The sequence below is a fragment of the Camelus dromedarius genome, chromosome 5, assembly GCF_036321535.1.
Source record: "Camelus dromedarius isolate mCamDro1 chromosome 5, mCamDro1.pat, whole genome shotgun sequence".
Taxonomy (NCBI): domain Eukaryota; kingdom Metazoa; phylum Chordata; class Mammalia; order Artiodactyla; family Camelidae; genus Camelus; species Camelus dromedarius.
In genome coordinates, this window is record NC_087440.1 from 82958099 (window position 1) to 82975844 (window position 17746).

At 39.6% G+C, this 17746-nt stretch overlaps 1 protein-coding gene across 1 annotated transcript in view; it reads right to left on the bottom strand.

Annotated features, from left to right (window-relative positions):
- Positions 1-12762: 12762 nt before the first annotated feature.
- Positions 12763-17746, bottom strand: part of CATSPERB (cation channel sperm associated auxiliary subunit beta) — an 86979-nt gene continuing 81995 nt past the window's right edge. Inside the window, exons 22-25 of the mRNA XM_064486375.1 lie at positions 17263-17398; positions 15780-15880; positions 15020-15094; positions 12763-12982 (exon numbers count right to left, since the gene is read on the bottom strand). Of these exons, the coding sequence (XP_064342445.1) occupies positions 12812-12982; positions 15020-15094; positions 15780-15880; positions 17263-17398 (483 nt within the window). The 3' untranslated portion in view covers positions 12763-12811. The remainder of the gene's footprint in view (positions 12983-15019; positions 15095-15779; positions 15881-17262; positions 17399-17746) is intronic.

The window sequence follows — 17746 nt, forward strand, 5'->3', positions numbered from 1 at the left end:
CGAAAAAAATAAAAGGCCTTTATATCATTTACTATTACCCTAAATTCTCTCCATTATGCTAAAAATATAAATGTCTCTTAAATACTAGGTTCTTGTCTATGTTCCCTCTGGGTTTAAAGGTGCTCCAATGATGCTTGTACCTTTTACTTAGAATGATGTGTGTAACGAAAAAATTATGTGTGAGAATAGCTCTGCTTTGAATGTGGAATGAACTAAAATTCATTCATAAAACCTAACTAAGAAACTCCTCACAGGCAGTGACTGTGTCTGACTTCTACAGGTTTCCCTACAGATACTAAAACAGTGCTCATCACACAAGTGCCTCATCAGTACTTGTTAAAACTGATTTGAGTCTGAGGGCAAATTTGAATATGTTTCTATGAGTAGGACATGAGCCACTATTAAGAGGTTTAAATGTCCTGGTCCCACTAAAAATGTTGAACACAAGGCCTTCCACCTCAAGTGAAATTTGGAAGATAGAGGGGCAATCTAACAGAGGTTGGAGTATAATTTTTTTATCCCCATGGAAAAAGTACAAGATTATTGAGAATAGAGTCTGTATTCATTTATTCTCTGGCTCCCACAATTACTCTTTCCATAGCCATTCAGCTCAGTTATACTAGGCGGGGGTCAGGGGACTACATACAAGCAAAACATTTTAAAAAAGAATACGAAAGATCTTCACAAGTTTGTTTACATTTATGATAGGAATAGGGGGCAGCTCTCATTTCTATTTTCATTGTTAAAAAACCTTAGATCATTTGGTATCTTTTTTCAGACATGCAAACTGAAAGTAAATAATGTCTTTCTTAATTAGAAATTTTTACTGAATAATAATTAACTTACAATATTAAATTAGTTTCAGGTGTACAACGCAATGATTCTATATTTTTATACATTAGGAGATGCTCAGTGCAAGAAGGCCAGTTACCATCTGGCATACGGAGTTGTTACATTATTATTGACTAGATTTCCTGGGCTGTACATTACATCCCGGGACTTATTTATTTTACAGCTGAAAGTTTGTACCTCTTAATCCCCTTCACCTATTTCATTTACTCTCCTCCAGACCCTTCCCTCTGGCAACCACCAGTTTGTTCTCTGTATCTATGAATCTGTTTCTGTTTTGTTTGGTTTGCTTATTTGTTTTGTTATAAGATTCCACGTATACGTGAAATCATATGGTATTTGTTTTTCTTTGACTTATTTCACTTACCATAATATCCTCTAGGTCTATCCATGTTGTTGCAAATGGCAAGATTTCATCCTTTCTTTACGGTTGAATAGTATTCCCGTGTGTGTGTGTGTGTGTGTGTGTGTGTGTTTGTGTGTGTGTAACATCTTCTCTATCCATTCAGCTATTGATGGTCTTGGCTATTGTAGATGATGCTGCAATGAACATAAAGGTAGCTACACCTTTTCAAAATAGTATTTTCCTTTTCTTCAGGTAAATATGCAGAGGTAGAACTTCTGGATTGTATGGTAGTTCTATATTTAGTTTTTTGAGGAGCCTCCATACTGTTTTCCTTAGTGGCTGCACCAATTTCCACTCCTACTCACGGTGCACAAGAGTTCCTTTAACAGACTCAAATCCATACACAGCCTCACATGCTTTACACAGATCCTGCCGTGCTCTCCTGTACTACACAAGGCTACTCAATGTTCACGTCCTTGAAATTTTTTCTTCTACTCCTTTGTTACTGATGTTTCTTCTGCTTGGATTCTGCTCTCTTTTTGGCCTCTGAAAACCTTTGTCATCCTTCAAGGTCCAATTCAAACATCACTGAACTGCTTCCTCCTCTATGGCCCAGTAACACCTCCTTCTCACCTTGTTATTACTCTGAGCAGAACTGTCTTATAAGCAATTACTTTTGAGTGCTTTTGTGGGCTCCTGAAGAAAAGGCATCCTGGTTTATTTCGATTTACATCCCAACCATTTCACCCAGTACCCAGCATGTATTAGGTACTCAATACATGTTTGCTAAATTGAATCACTATAGTCCTCTTTCTAAGCACTAGTTTATTCTTATAAAACTGCCCATCAAAGGTGTCCTTATCCTACATTCGAGAGAATACTTTATCATAGGCAAGGATAAATCACCAGAGCATTAGAATTTTGAAAGTAATTATCAAAGGCAAATTAAAATAGATGACACCAGAATGAATAATAGTCACAATTCCCAAACTGGGAGGAATTCTCTTGATGTAAACAGTGTTAAAATCTTCTTTGTCCTTTGAAAGTGTAACTTGCCCTAAGAAATAACAACAAATATTTTCAGGGGGCAGGAAAAGTTACATAATTAGAGAGAAGAGTATATCATATTTATCCTTAAATAAGGGAGAGATTTTAAAGCACATATAAATAAGAAACAGTTATTGCTATTAATATGTCTAATTCAAATTAACAAAATACAACCTTTACATCTACAGTTTTGGAATAAGATTTATGACACTGATAACAGTGAAAAGACATGGGCTTTTAGAACAAGTCAATCTTTTTTTTTTTAGGAAGAATTTCTTAAAAAAAATTTTTTTAATTGAAATGTAGTTGATTTACAATGTTAGTTTCTGGTGTAAATCAAAGTGATTCAGTTATATATACGCACACACACATATATTTCCTTTTCAGATTCTTTTCCATGATATAGAACAAGGAAATCTTGTGTGAATTTTAGTTCTGCAAAATACAGGCTGAGGATCCTAGGAAAATTATCCAACTTTATTCCAGTAAAGGTTAAAGCTAACATATTTTTTTGAAAACATCTTACATGGTGTTTGTAACGTAAGTGATGTACAATAAATGTTTGTCCTCTTCATTTACATTTATATGATGTTGTGTAGTATTTAAAGCATTATCCTGTGTATTCTAATCTTTTAAACTTATCTTAACACTATGAGTACTAGTGAGTAATATTATCCCCAGGTCAGATAACTAGTAAGTAGAAGAGCTCGTTAAAGACACAGAATCTACATTTTCTACTTCTAATGTACTCATGTGTCACAATTCATTTTACCCAAGCTATAGTTTAAATCTATTAAGCCTTTAAATGTTAATTCATACAGAAAGTACAGAATTTTTAACGAGCCCAAAAGGTCTGTAACTCACCAGAGGACCAGATCACCTTTTACCTTTCCTGTCTTCTTACTCTCCCAGACTCAAAATCTTGAAGTTACCTCTGACTTCTTTCTTCTCCCCATATTATTCTTCTCTCTTGAATTTACTCAGTTCTCCGATGCTGATGAATGTCATATTTTTGGATTTGTCCCCTCCTTATAACTCTGCTATCACCCCTGCTAGCAAGGGGTCTCACCATTTCAGCTCTGGATTGTCACAATAGCATCCTAACAACCATTTTCTGTTTTGCTCTTGTCTTTTCAAACTGTCCTATTCTCACTAGTCAGGTTGGTATTCCAAACGTGACCTTCATTATGCTTTAAGAACTTACCTACCTCCTACCAACTTCTCAGATTCATGAATCCAGGGACCTAGTTATAGCTCCCTTACCCAGTCATTATACTCCTCCTCTCTGCATCCTCCTTCCAGGAAACACATTTAAAGTCTTATTTAACTGATACTTAAGGGACAATGGATGACAACACGACAGTCTGAGCATATTCCACGTCAAAAGGACTTGTCGGGTGTGAGGAGGTTCCCTTGATCTACAGTCTGTTTTCACTCTCTCTTTAATGGAGGGACTGGAAACAGGTGTTCTTCCAGGGAGAACCCATCAGGGATGTGTTGGGTCCTATACAAGTAACTCAGCATGAAGTCAGATCTCTGGGTGCCCAAGGGGAATGGTGGCCATGGAGGTGTCTGCTCAGGTCTCCAGAGGACCTGCAGTGAGGCGTGGGCTTGGCCGACAGCCTCCAGCTGCCACACCCTCTGCCCTCTGCAGAGTTCACTGGAGGCAAGGCCCTCCCTGCCCGGACAAGAGAGGACTGACGCCGAGAAGGACTTAGAACTGGCCATTTCTGTTTGACAAGAAACTCTTCTAATGGCAGCCCTTGTTCTTGGGCTCCCCACTAGCCGAGACCTCCTGAGAGATGCACGCAGCCTAAGGCTCTTCTTCCCCAACTTCCTCCATCCCTCCTTCTACAGGTGCCTTCATGGTCTGGGGGCCCTGACTGCCCTTGCTCCCTACCTCATCCCCTCTTTTCCTCCCTCGTACTTATCCAGTTCTACTTGGCTGCTGCTTCTCAGAGGACCCAAGCTACAACAGGACCCTAAAACTAGCTCTTGGATTAATAAGAAGATCTATAAAGTCCTGCAGTTCATTACTCGGGCCCTGGAACTTCAGGGTGATTTTAAAGAAGAGTACATGAGTGTAGAAGGCGTAGATTCCCTCAGTTGTAGGCTGTGTGATTCAAGACCAATCATAAGTCACCAACTTGCTAAACAGAACTTCTGTACTGACGATAATTTCTGTATTATCAACTTCTCTCCTTTTTCTGCTCTTCTTAAATCATTACCACAAAAGGTCTTACACCTTCTTACAGGGTCAATGGATCAAACATTTTTCCCTTACAGGAATTAAAAAAAATTCAATGCCTTCCATTACTTAGAGTCTTTAATTGTGCATTTTTTTTATCTTATTGTTTAATTTTTAACACCTAATTCTGTCTTTCCCTGGTTAACTCTGCTGGAGATAAATAGATTTGAAGTAGCATCTCTTCATTCATTCATTCATTCATTCATTCAACAGATACTTAGTAACTACTACATGTAGGAAACACTTTGCTGAAAGAAGAGACTGGATGGGAAGGAAATACATAAAAATTCCTGAGAAAGAAAGAACTATATTAAATGAAACAACTTGCCTTGATTATATTTAACTCCTGATTTCAAAAAAGACATTGTCAGACTTGAGACTGTGATAATTCCATCTCTATTAATGAAATTGGACATTTATAAAAATTGCTGTTAACTTGTAATTCATTTTCAATAGATCAGTTTGTTATCAGAGGGGTAATTTTTTTCTTCTAAGTCCCAAAAGAAAACTACATGCTCTTAATTATATGATTAAAGCAGAAAAAAAAACCTGACCAGAAAAATTAAGTGTGAACTTTATTGCAATTGGAATCTCTGAGATTTGTGAATGGCATAAGAGCAAATCAGAAAGTGATCCCTGACTTTATTTTATTCGATCCTAAGACATGTTCACAAGATACAACCAATTACAATCACTTATGCAGAGGCAGGATCTAGTATGATAGATGCTACTATTAACTGATCTAGACTGAGGACCAAAGGAGAGTGAAGACATTAAACACAAAGCGAGAGAGACCAACTACAGTCTGACCCAAAAACATTCTTCCAAGAGAATGCCCCAACTCTTGGTTGGACAAGTTATCTGATTTATTCTTCATAACAATTCCTATATCATTTAAAATTATTAACTGCAAAATTAACTAAAAAATTATTTATAATAGTAGGGTGATAAGTATATAGTAAAGAGGGACTTGAAACATTTGTGGTAAAATAGATGTTTGAATTAAAAAGACAAGCATCAATTTGGCCTTCTTTCCTTTTATTGTAAATTTGCAACACAGGAATAGCATATGAGTTTGGGTTATACTAATGCTTTCATAATAAAGCTTACTCATTTTTCTCTCCTCAGTCTACATTTGATCATGTACAATAATGCATTTCTTTAGCTGTGGAGGTCAGAATGGGGAACAAACCTATAAATTTTATAGGAGTTCTTAAAAAAGACATCAAAACAATACATAAAGAATATTATTCAACATCAAATGACCTTTCATGGGTTACTGAAGGGAGCTATATGTGCACAAAGTGCTCCCTGGATTCTAGGTGACACATGCAAAAAATAATTTAAATTAAAAAGGAAAAGAAAAAAAAAATCTGTGTCTGGCAAAAACACAAGCATTATTCTCAGAGGAAACAACTGATTTCTTTACTGCTTCCTCACTTTTTATAGGACCAGTAAAATTTATTTCTCAAAATATGTCCTTAACAACACAGTTCAGGTGGACTATCTTTCTGTGTTTGATGGGCACTCCAACAACGAGCAGACAAGCACAAAAGAAAAAGTGTCACCATGCTTGTTAACAGTGCACGGACCACCAATATATAGGGCTTCTGGGCAAGAATTATTCTAGTTAAGCAAAAAAATCAACATAATGCCATTCTTGCCAATGAAAGTGTTCAATAATTTTAAGTATCTTTTAACAAAAGTTACACTGAATGAATCTAGACATGGAAGACTTTGCTTTTGTTTTTAATTAGGAAAGACCTACATACAGTGAGGTACCAATGTCATTTGGTATTGAGCTCTTCATGTTACCTTCCATTTGGGCACCAGTTACTTTCTATGTTAGGTGTGCTTCATGTACTCATACACATGCGTGCACACGCACACCCAAAACATAAAAGATTAAGAAAACTTACTGAAATTTCAAGTGGTGTAATTTTCATTTTTCTTTCTACTTTTGTTTTCTAAATTTTCCAGTTATCAAAGACACCCTAAAAAGACTCCCTTATAATTTTACACATATCATATGATCCTCAAAGCCTCTTCTTTTGAGCACTTTCTTTGTATTCATCTGTTTATTCATTTTTCAACAAATGTCTACTGAGTGCCTACCTTGTGCCTGTGGGATGTTAGGTATTCTGCTACTTTATCTGAACTTCTCTTACAGCAAGATGCTCTTGTACTCATGTTCTCCTGTTCACCCCTGAATTTGACAATAAAGAGTTTTTACTCCCCAGTCACTTATTGAATACCAAGCATGTGTTAGTCACTACAGTGGACAGGCATCAAAAAGAAATGTGAAACTGCTCGCCAATGACATGATACTATACATAGAAAAACCCTAAAGAAGTGACCAGAAAACTACTAGAGCTCATCAATGAATTTGGTAAAGTTGCAGGATACAGAATCAATATACAGAAATCAGTTGCATTTCTATACACTAACAATGAAATAGAAGAAAGAAAGAAAGAAAGAAAGAAAGAAAGAAAGAAAGAAAGAAATTAAGGAAACAATCTGATTTACCATCACACCAAAAATACCTAGGAATAAACCTACCCAAGGAAGCAAAGTACCTGTACACCAAAAACTGTAAGACACTAATGAAAGAAATTGAAGACGGCATCAACAGATGGAAAGATATACTGTGTTCTTGGACTAGAAGAATCAGTATTGTTAAAATGGTCACACTACTCAAGGCAATATATAGATTCAATGCAATTTCTATCAAATTACCAATGATATTTTTCACAGAGCTGTAACAAAAAATGTTAAAATTTGTATGGAAATACAAAAGACCCTCCCAAATAGCCAGAACAGTCTTGAAAAAGGAGAATGGAGCTGGAGGAATCATGGTCTCTGACTTCAGACTATACTACAAAGCTATAGTAATCAAAACAGTATGGTACTGGCACAAAAACAGACACACAGATCAATGCAACAGGATAGAAAGTCCAGAAATAAACCCGCACACTTATGGTCAATTAATCTATGACAAAGAAGGCAAGAATATACAATGGAGAAAAGACAGTCTCCTCAACAAGTGGTGCTAGGAACACTGGACAGGTACCTGTAAGAGACTGAAATCAGAACATTCTCTAACACCATACACAAAAATAAACTCAAAATGGATTGAAGACTTAATGGAAGACCAGATACTACAAAACTCCTAGAGGAAAACATAGGCAGGACACTCTGACATAAATCACAGCAATATTTTTTTTGGAACCAGCTCCTAGAGAAATGGAAATAAAAGCAGAAATAAACAAATGGGATCTAATTAAACTTAAAAGCTTTCGCACAGCTAAGGATACCATCAACAAAACGAAAAGACAACCTACAGAATAGGAGAAAATATTGCAAATGATGCGATCAACAAGGGACTAATTTTCAAATTTAAAAACAGGTCATACAGCTTAATACCAAAAAAAGCAACCTTATTAAAAAAAGCAACCTACTCAAAAAACGGGCAGAAGACCTAAATAGACCTTTCTCCAAAGAAGACATCCAGATGGCCAAAAAGCATATGAAAAGATGCTCAGCGTCACTAATTGCTAGAGAAATGCAAATCGAAACTACAATGAGATATCACCTCACACCAGTCAGAATGGCCAACATTAAAAAGTCCACAAATGATAAATGCTGGAGAGGATGTGGAGAAAAGGGAATCCTCCTACATTGTTGGCAGGAATGTAAATTAGTGCAGCCACTATGGAGAACAGTACGGAGATTCCTCAAAAAACTAAAAACAGACTTCCATATGATCCAGTAATCCCATTCCTGGGCATATATCTGGAGGAAAATATAACTTAAAAAGACATATGTACCCCAATGTTCACAGCGGCACTTTTTTTTTTTACAACTGTTTTGTGACCCTTCTGAATGCAGCTCTCTTTGCCTGTGGCCAAAAGCTGAGATGACGAATACCCAGTTCAGGACTGATTTTGAGGATTTCCGAAGTAGACTGCCAGTTAGGTTCACAGGCCAGGTAAACTTCTTTGATGAATATTGAAGTGGCAGATTATACTTCCACAGATGACAGCGACAATCCCTCACAACCCTTTGGCTCCTTCACCATGTCACCTTTCCACTCAGCACAGATGGAGTCTATTTCTCCTCTCCTTGAATCTAGACTGACTCTGGGACCACCTTAAACCAACAGAATGAAGCAAAGGTGACATTCTGAGATCTGAAGTCCTAATATTAAAGAAAATCCGGCAGGTCCCACCTTTATGTTCTGGGGGAAGGCAACTAACTACATGTCAGAAGTCCAACTACCAAGATACTACAAGTCTGTGAGGAAGCCTAAGATAGTTCCATGGAGAAGCCATGTGGAGAGACAGATGCCTCCTGGCCAGTCCCCAGCTGCTCCAGCCAACCCAGCTGGGGAGCCAGACGTGTGAGTCAGGAAGCCATCTTGGATGGTCCAGCCCCAGCGTACAAAAGAGCCTACACTTGCTGAGGAGGGCGGTTTCTGATAGTCTGCTGCACTGGTGACTTCAATGAACCTCATCTCTCTATAATCATGATCGTGCATACTCGTCATCCCTGAAATCTGGGCCAAGCTGGTGACTTGCTTTAACCAACAGAACGTGGATGATGTCATGCCAGTACAAGGTCCAAGTGTGGCAGCTCCCCCTTTGGCATTTTTAGGAGCCCAGAGCAGCCACGTAGGAGGTTTAGCTACCCTGGTAAAGAAGCCACAGAGAAAGGCCATGGGGAAAAGGGAGAGGCACTGGGACTACATGGAGAGAGAAAGTAGCTCAGACACCAGGTGCCCAGCTGAGCCCAGCCCCCAGCCAACCTGCCAGCTCAAGGATGTACTAGAGGGACCACCAGCAAGACCAGCAGAACCACCCAGCTAAGTCCAGCCCAGACTTCCATCCTGGGCAAATAAAATGGTTGTTGTTTTAAGTCAGTAAATAGTGGAGTCCATTACCCAGCAATAGCTAACCGAAGCAACCAGGTAGGAATGGGATCTTAAAACTTGACATTTAGAATGAGAGCACTGTGCATCCCATCTCACTGATATTGGGCCTGGTCATGTGAATTCACCTGGCTGATGGAACATGAGCAGCCGTGATGTGCATTCCTTGACAGCTGGGGAGAGATCAGATGGTTTGGCTGGGTCCCTTGCATCGGGTCTGGTGCCACGAGAAGAGCTGCCTTGGTGGAACCTGCTTTTTAGCCTGTGTTCCAGCTGGACAGACACATGGGGCAGACCCACCTGGAGCAGAACCATCACAGCCAATTGGCAGACTGGTGAAAAAGAAAGATGTTTATTGTCCCAAGCCACGGAAAGCTGAGATGTCAGGGTTGCTGCTCCCTCCTATTTCCTACTTGTTATCAAATGGTGGATTCTGAGTCAAATAAGAGGGTGTTAAGCATAATTAGAATAGAAAAGAGTAATACCGTAGAATGGCAGATTATAAAATGTGTTCATTTTATAGTCAAAACACACGGGAAGTTTGTATGGACCAGGAACTTTGAGATGTTTGACCCAAGACTGAAGAACACAATATGTGATTATTCTCAATTCATTGCCATAGTGATACTGTATCCCACATGCTAGCTGAGGCTGCTGGCTGGGGTTCCTGGGGACTGGACTGACCAGTGCCACCCCGGCCTGAGAGCTGCACCATGCGAGGGGACACTGAAAGGCCAGAGAGCACCTATCCCAGTGGAGAGAGAACTCAAAGACTGATAGCACCCGGAAGTCTCTCTCCCCTTTCTCATTGGTGGGAGCAGATTGATAAGGGAAACATCTGAGTCGTTTAAGATGTGCTCTCTGACCTTCCCTGTACAACAGCTGACAGTTCTATGGCACTTGCTAGGTGCCAGGCTCTGTTCTAAGCATTTTATGTATATTAACTCCTTCAATTTCCAAGCAATCAGATGAGGCAAGTAACATAATTATCATGTTGGCAAAGAAACTGAGATAAAGAGAAGTTAAATAACTTTTTCGAGATGACACAGCTAGAAAGTGGCAAAGACAGCATTCCGACCTAGACGTTCTTACTCCGGATTCCTAGCTCTTAAGTGCTGTCTTAGTAGGACTGGATGAGGGTGGTTGTGCTGCAGTTAGAACCGGATCCCTGACGTTGACGGAAATGAGAGACACCTAAGATGCCCGCATCCCATGTTGTCAGTATAACAACATCAGAGTAGGCACAGAATAAGGACCAAGATTAATTTGGGTGGATCCTGGGCCACAAACTTCTAGTACCAGGGATACCCAAGGATAAAGATCACCGGAAACTAACTTGCAGGGTAACAGATATTTGATTACCGAAGGGCAGGTTTACCAAAGGCTCAGATCCTCCAGGGATGAAGACATGACATCAGGGCAAAAGACCCTAATCAGGCGCTGTGCTGGTCAAGGACAAGGGAGCACGTGGAATGCGGTGGAGAGAGAGCTCTAACTCACCTTTAGTAACGCTTACAGAAACGAGGCTCACAAATTACTCACATTTCTTGCTTTCTGCTAAAGTGCAACAATTATCACCACTTTCTTCCTTCTCAACAAGAAATTAAGTGAAACTGACAGCACCTGCAGAGTCTGGACTCCAAGAACAGTGGGTTTATGACATTACCTCTGGGCCCCATTGTTAGCTATGACTTTGGATAGTCATTTTGAGGGGAGAAGATGAGTGAATCTGTGGTTGCATGTAGAATAAATTATCTTAGTGGGAGCATCTTTGAATGCATGGGAAGACAGATGGGTGCACAGCATGCGTCTACATGCTCACATAGCCAAAGGGTGATGTGTATAGACCACAGTGTAGAATCTTAGGTTAAATAACCTTCACAAGGGCACACAGCTAGTAAGTGGTGGTGCTAGATAAAAACCAGGCTGTAAGATGTCAATATCAGGGGACAACTGGGTGTAGGTTAAATGAGAACCCTCTGTAGTATCTTCACAGCTTTTCTGTAAGTCTTAAACTACCCTTTTAAAAAAGGTTACTAAAAGAGAAAATACGGTTGTTAGACTCTGGAGCTTACACTTTTAACCACTGTGCCATGTCTTCTCTCTTGAGCCCTGGCCCAAGTGATGCCCTGAGGACTCACAAACTCCAGTTTCCTAGGTCCCCAGAATGGTTCTCGTTCCTTCCCATGACAAGAACTGATTGTCCAGATTTTGCCTTGATTATCTGACTCTCTGCAGTATTCTTCCAATAGGTGCTTCTTTTTGTTATAATTAGACAGAATCGCTTTCTGTTACTTGCAACCTAGCCACAACAGCTAACAGAGTAGTCACAGAGCCAAGCACTGTTCTAGTACATTACATGTATTGATTCACTTGACCCTCACAATAACCCTTTTAGGTAGGTATTAATGTTACCCCCATTTTACAGGTGAAAAAACTCAGGCACAAAGAAGTAACTTGCTCAAATCACACAGCTAGGAAGTAGCAAACCAGGGATGTCTGGCTCCCGAGTCTGATTGTTGGATCCACCTCGCTCACTGTCCTCTCAAGAGAACTCTCAGGATACACAGGTATGGCCGTGGTTTACAGCTCTCAGCACTGGCCTCTCCTGGACTGGATGCCTAGCCTCTCTTTATGTTGTCAGGGCGGTGTGCAGCTCCTCCTGAGCTTTTCCAGGAGAGGGTAACTCTCTGATCTCCAAATGTATTGGCCATCTTCTGGCTACTTTGGAACAGGTGCTCTGAGAGTACACAGAGGTACATCTTTTGGAATTCTACACATTGCATGCAGGTTTGTAAACCAATACTTCATCCAGACCCCATGTTCCTCTAACCCCATGATGGGGTCACATTTCTTTCTCATTAGCCTTTACAATCTGGTTTCCAAGTTGCCTCAAGAAACCCAGATGGCTTCGTCTTTAATTCCCACGAGGCTCTGAATGCACATATGTAGGTAAGCCTCCTTTATCATCTATCTTTCCCTGGCAGGACTGCATTCTACTCACACTCCAATCTGAAAAGAGCAAGGCTCTGGTGTTCTGATCCCATGGAATGGGCTCCAGTCAATAAAAGCTGCAAAATGCAGAAAACTCATTCCACACAGAGATGGTTATCATTTTATATTTTTCTAAAAACCTCAGGGAAAACCCCCTACATAAATGTTGATGTAAGAAATTTTCTATGTATTTAAAATAAGAGGATGGAATGAGAAACAAGTAACAATTTGAGTTAAAATGGTAATTCTATAGCATTTTATCTAGTTTTTACATTAACATTTAAATATTTATTTTTCTAGGAATTATCTAACAAAACTAAGAAATGAAGAGAAAATTATGATTATCACGTGTTCACTATTCATATTTTCATCTATAAACCGTCTGCCTGGCACTGACATTTCATAAGTTCATATTGTTTCTTCTAAGCAATTTTTGGCATGTATTCCATGGGTGGATGTTATGTATTTGGAATATAAATGCTACAAAGAACAACCCCCCTAGCACTACAGCCGCTGCGATGACAATAAGTGTGTGTCCTGGAAATGGCAGTGGTGCTTCGTCAACATAAATCTGCAACAGAGAAAGCAAAGCCTTTAAGCTTTCTGGACCCAGTAATTCAAAACACTGAACTTTATATGATTTTCACAATGGTGGATACACTATTATTCATTTAGCAAAATTCTTTCTGGACTTATACAGATATTCAGCATCCACAAAGCTTGGAAACAGTCTCTTGACAGGTACCAATTTGCATACGATATATAGGGAATAAGGATTCTATTATCCGATGCCTTTATCCTATGCCTTTAACGGCAGAGGTAGGCAGATAGAACTCTTATGCAGCAGGAAAACATTGTGTGTTGAGTTACAGAGGAATGGGCAAAGTGCTATGGGAACACCGTTAGGAAACGCCTAACTGCTTAGAGTAATCAGGGAATGTGATTCCTGAGCTGGGTCTTGAAGAATAAGAGAAAGAGAAGAAGGTACATTCAAGGTGGAGGGAACCAGTATGTGCCTTCAAACTATCATCTGTTTAGAAAATCCTCTGCACAAGTGCTGACTTCGGGAAGTTTCTGTAAATTCAAAGTGTTTCCTCTGTCTGCATGGATAATTCATAAAAATGAGTTCCTAGAGGAGAGCTAGGAATGCTGACAGAGAGGCACAGAGTTTTTTTCTCTGAGACCCGAGGCAAGGATGGATGCCATTTATGTTAAAAGCAGAAGGTGGGGCACGTGGAGAGGAAGGTGGTTCAAGCTTATGTTTTCACTGCAAAGTCGGAAGCAAGATCATCTTTTGAGGTGGAAGAAAGTAGAGATGAATGGAAACAGAACAGTGGGAATGTGGGGAAATGCCAGGACAAGCCAGAGGACTGACAAACCGCTTTAGGGTGCAGTTTAAGTTAAAGGTATCATCATCCTCCCAGTGACCCAAGGGTGCATCTACTTTTTAAGAAACAGTCTCATAAGCTATCTCTTCTTTTAAATTTCCTCTTAGACTCATTCCACAGGAGTTAGCCTGGAACTTAAGTGGTGTTTATACTGTAGTTTTATTTTGAAGCCTCTGCCGAGCTTCCGTAGGTGTGTTCTGCTCTTGTGCTGCTTGGCACTGGTGCTAGTGCATATGTGGAATCAGGGGTCTCCTTCTCCAGCTCTTAGGGAGTTCCCCCCACACTCTGTATTCCTGGAGGCCCTGATCCCTAGTCCTCTGGGAAGAAAGCTGGGATTCATTAGCGTTTCAGCCCCCTGTACTATTGTGCTGTTCCATGAAACTGGAGCTGAACTTTGGGACAAATAGGTGAGAAAACAGACAGAAAAACAATGGGGATTTTCTCTCATACTCCTCACATGACAGGTGTTCTTTTCTGAGACCCTCTGTCTAGTGGGATGGATTTTCTCTCAGGGTTTTGGGTGTCTGCACTGCTCCCATGGCCACCCAGCACCGCAGTTATGTGGCTCCATTACTGAGGCAGGGCCAGGATAGAAAAAGAAAAAAGAAAGAGAAAGTGAGAGAGATTGTTTTTGATAGTGTGGTATCACTATCTGGCAACAAATGTGCCATTAATCAATTTAATCCAATCCTTATTCCTTCCCATCTCCCACAGGCATCAGATATTACATGAATAAGAAAAAATGAGTCACGAGTCACTGAACATCATAGGGTGAATTCACAGGGGAGACTGATTTTGGTTCCCAATTCTTGTGGCTCTTAATGGCTTTTGCAGCATTTAAGACTCAACTGCAAATAACCAAAGGGAGGCTAATACTGGAAACTAAAATGTTACAGATATGGGTCTTTGTGGAGAAGTGGGGGTGAGAGGAAGGGCATTAAAAGTCAGAAAAACGAGCTAAATATGGAAGATAAAGAGAGAACAAAAACAAATACAGGAATTTATTAAAATTTCCCCAGCATCGACTGGTCTTGTGACCCAGCAAGTGTCCTAAGTTCATCCTTGCTGATAATGTCACTACCATTCTCCAGGACCCCCTCTCTAAGCCTTGTCCATCACATGAATCCTGCCGTTTTCTCTGTTCAGTGTCTCCTGGACAGATGCCTGTCATGTCATTTCCCCAGCCATCACCCCACTGGATACCTGTGCATTCACTGTACCTGAAATTCTTCAACTAAGCTACAAAAAGTGACCCCGGGAACAACAGACACTCTGAAGTGAAAGAGCTCCGAGCCCTGTAGAAAAAACAGGCATTAGCAACACTGACATGTATGCTCCTTCAAGGAAAAATACATGCTGGGGCCATTTTCCCTAGAGGTGCTGCATAGAAAAATTCCAGTCTCCTTCCCAAGGTTCCTGGGCATATACTTCATGTATCAAAATAAAAATGGAAGGAAGACAAGAGTCTGAAACAAAGGGATTTAATAGTTGATGCTTTTTTTTTGAATGAAGAAACAGAAACATAAAACCTAACATGGCCTAGATGACTACTTTGGGCTAACCCTCATGTTCATGGACATTTTGATATGTCCCCTAACTTTTATTGGCTTTCACAACAATAACTTAGATTATACCAACTTCATTTGTCCTTATGGGCATCTGGAACCAGAAGACCATGCATACCCAGGTGAAGATTACTAAGCCCATTTCCCCCCTAACTTTTGGGAACACCTTTTTCTGCTCCACCTTCATAATCTATGAATCTTGCCTTTCAGCTCAGAAAACGGTAAGTCAACGTTACATTCAACATTCAGGTATCTTTGGAAATAATAGCATCAAGGGAAATGAAGGAAAAACAAACTTCAAATACTTCAAAGATGCTCCTCCCACCACTTATGGATATCTACATTTTAAAATGTTAGTTTACACATAAAGGTTTTATCTAAGCTCAAAACAGGAAAAAAATGGCTGTCAACTTACTTTTATACTTAAGTTGAGGCCTAAAGGATTATACACTGGAGTATGAAGAATCGATTCTAAGTAGTCTTTCATTTTTTTTACATTTTCTGGTACAGCCTGTCCTAAAATTACACAAAGTATATCTTAAGCACACGTATGCTATCTTCTCATTTGGCATAAAGTTTCTTACATACATTAAGGTACGATGAAAGATTCCACTCTATAGCATGGCGAGCTTATTCCATACTTTTAGTTCTGCTTGACTTTGTGAAAAATACATTTAAGGGGAAATTAGACTCAGCATCTGACACTGCATCTTTTCAGTGGCATCGTCAAGACGGACAAGACCTCTGACCACCTTGATTTGGGCTGACCTTCCTTTCCTGCCCCATGACTAGTCCTGACCTGCACATATTTTAGATCTTTGGCAATGAATGAGATGCTTTCAGGACCACCTTAGTGGTTGGTAAATGGCTTTCCGTAAGGTGGCAGAAAAGTTCCACAATGAGATCATTTAAATCTTTTCCAAAAGTGATCAGTTACTCCTACCTTTCTTATAATTCTTTCTAAAACCAGGTAAGTAGTGTGGGGTTTAGGAATTGCAGTGGTGTGACGGTACATGAGATCTAAAGGGGCAAATAAAAGCTCTGATTGTAGCATTTGCCAATTTTCAGGGTGTGGGTATCCTCATCATGGCTGATTTCAAGCTGCCAATGGCTTAGCAACCAGCACACAAAGTGCTTGAATATTAACAATTGGTGCTCAGAAAGAGCAGGCTCCCGCACACCACAGAAAGTGGGGATGATAGAGCAAAATACTTAGTAGTTCTCTGCTGGATTTTGCATTTCAAAAGTGCATATGTTGGGCAGAGTTAAGACTCACCAAATAACAAATATCTGGATATTTGGTAACATTTGGAAATTTCATTGAATTCAATTGATCTATCAATGTATCTACTCTTTGATCTCCTTAAAAGTAGGCATTACCAAACAAACACAAATGTGCAACAAAAAAGTTGTATATTTGAGGTAAAGTCTAATTGCGGTAGATTTCATTTTTCTTATTTAGAAATATTTCTGCATCCTTTCAATTATTTTACCATATTTAAAGAACTTTTATCGTATAATTAGAAGAGAGATCCTATAGATAATCAGGGTACATGTTTTATATCTTCCTCTGCAACATTCCAAAAGCAAACATCAGACCAACGTGCAGGACAAATCCAGTCAATCATTTTGTGCTGCTAATCTGCATAATGGCTGTCAATGTTTTACAGTTCAAACTCTTCAAAAATGCTTTTATGCCACAGACTCGGGGTCACTGGATGTGATGATGAAATAAGTATGAGATAATAGAAAAGGAGTGAACAGCAATATGACAAATGATTTGCCCTCTTTTTCAAAGAATTCCTGGCTATCTCTCAGGAAACAGGCTTTGTAACCTTTTATCTAAGTAATAACATTACTTATGAGCTGTAATAACTATAGAAGAAAGCAAACCCTACTTAGTTTCCAGTTTTCCCTCCTGTTCACTTCAGTCACGGTAACCAGGTATGGCGCTTCCATTGGGAAATGTCCATCCTCACTGTAAATCTTCAAAGATACTGGATACTGTAAAACTGGAAATTTAAAACGAGGAACCTAAAATGTGAATTCCAAGAATGAATGTAAGTTTGGAAAATTCAATATTAACTTCATTTCCTAGTAAAGAATGAATCAATGTATTCCCAAGAGTTGGGCTATTCTAAATGAAATGTACTTCTGAGGGTTTCAGCCTTCTCAGGGCATGGGAAAAAACATCTGTCTTACAGCAGAATCATGTGAACTCCAAAAAGAACACGCAAACATTGTGGTAACAAAACTCGTACCTTTCTATCGGCCCTTTTTCACAGGAATTTGCTGTAATGATATTCAGACCTTTTTGACTAACCTTCATTCCCTAAGGTACCACATGAAGTGGATCTTGCCCAAATCCCTCTCCCCTCTCCC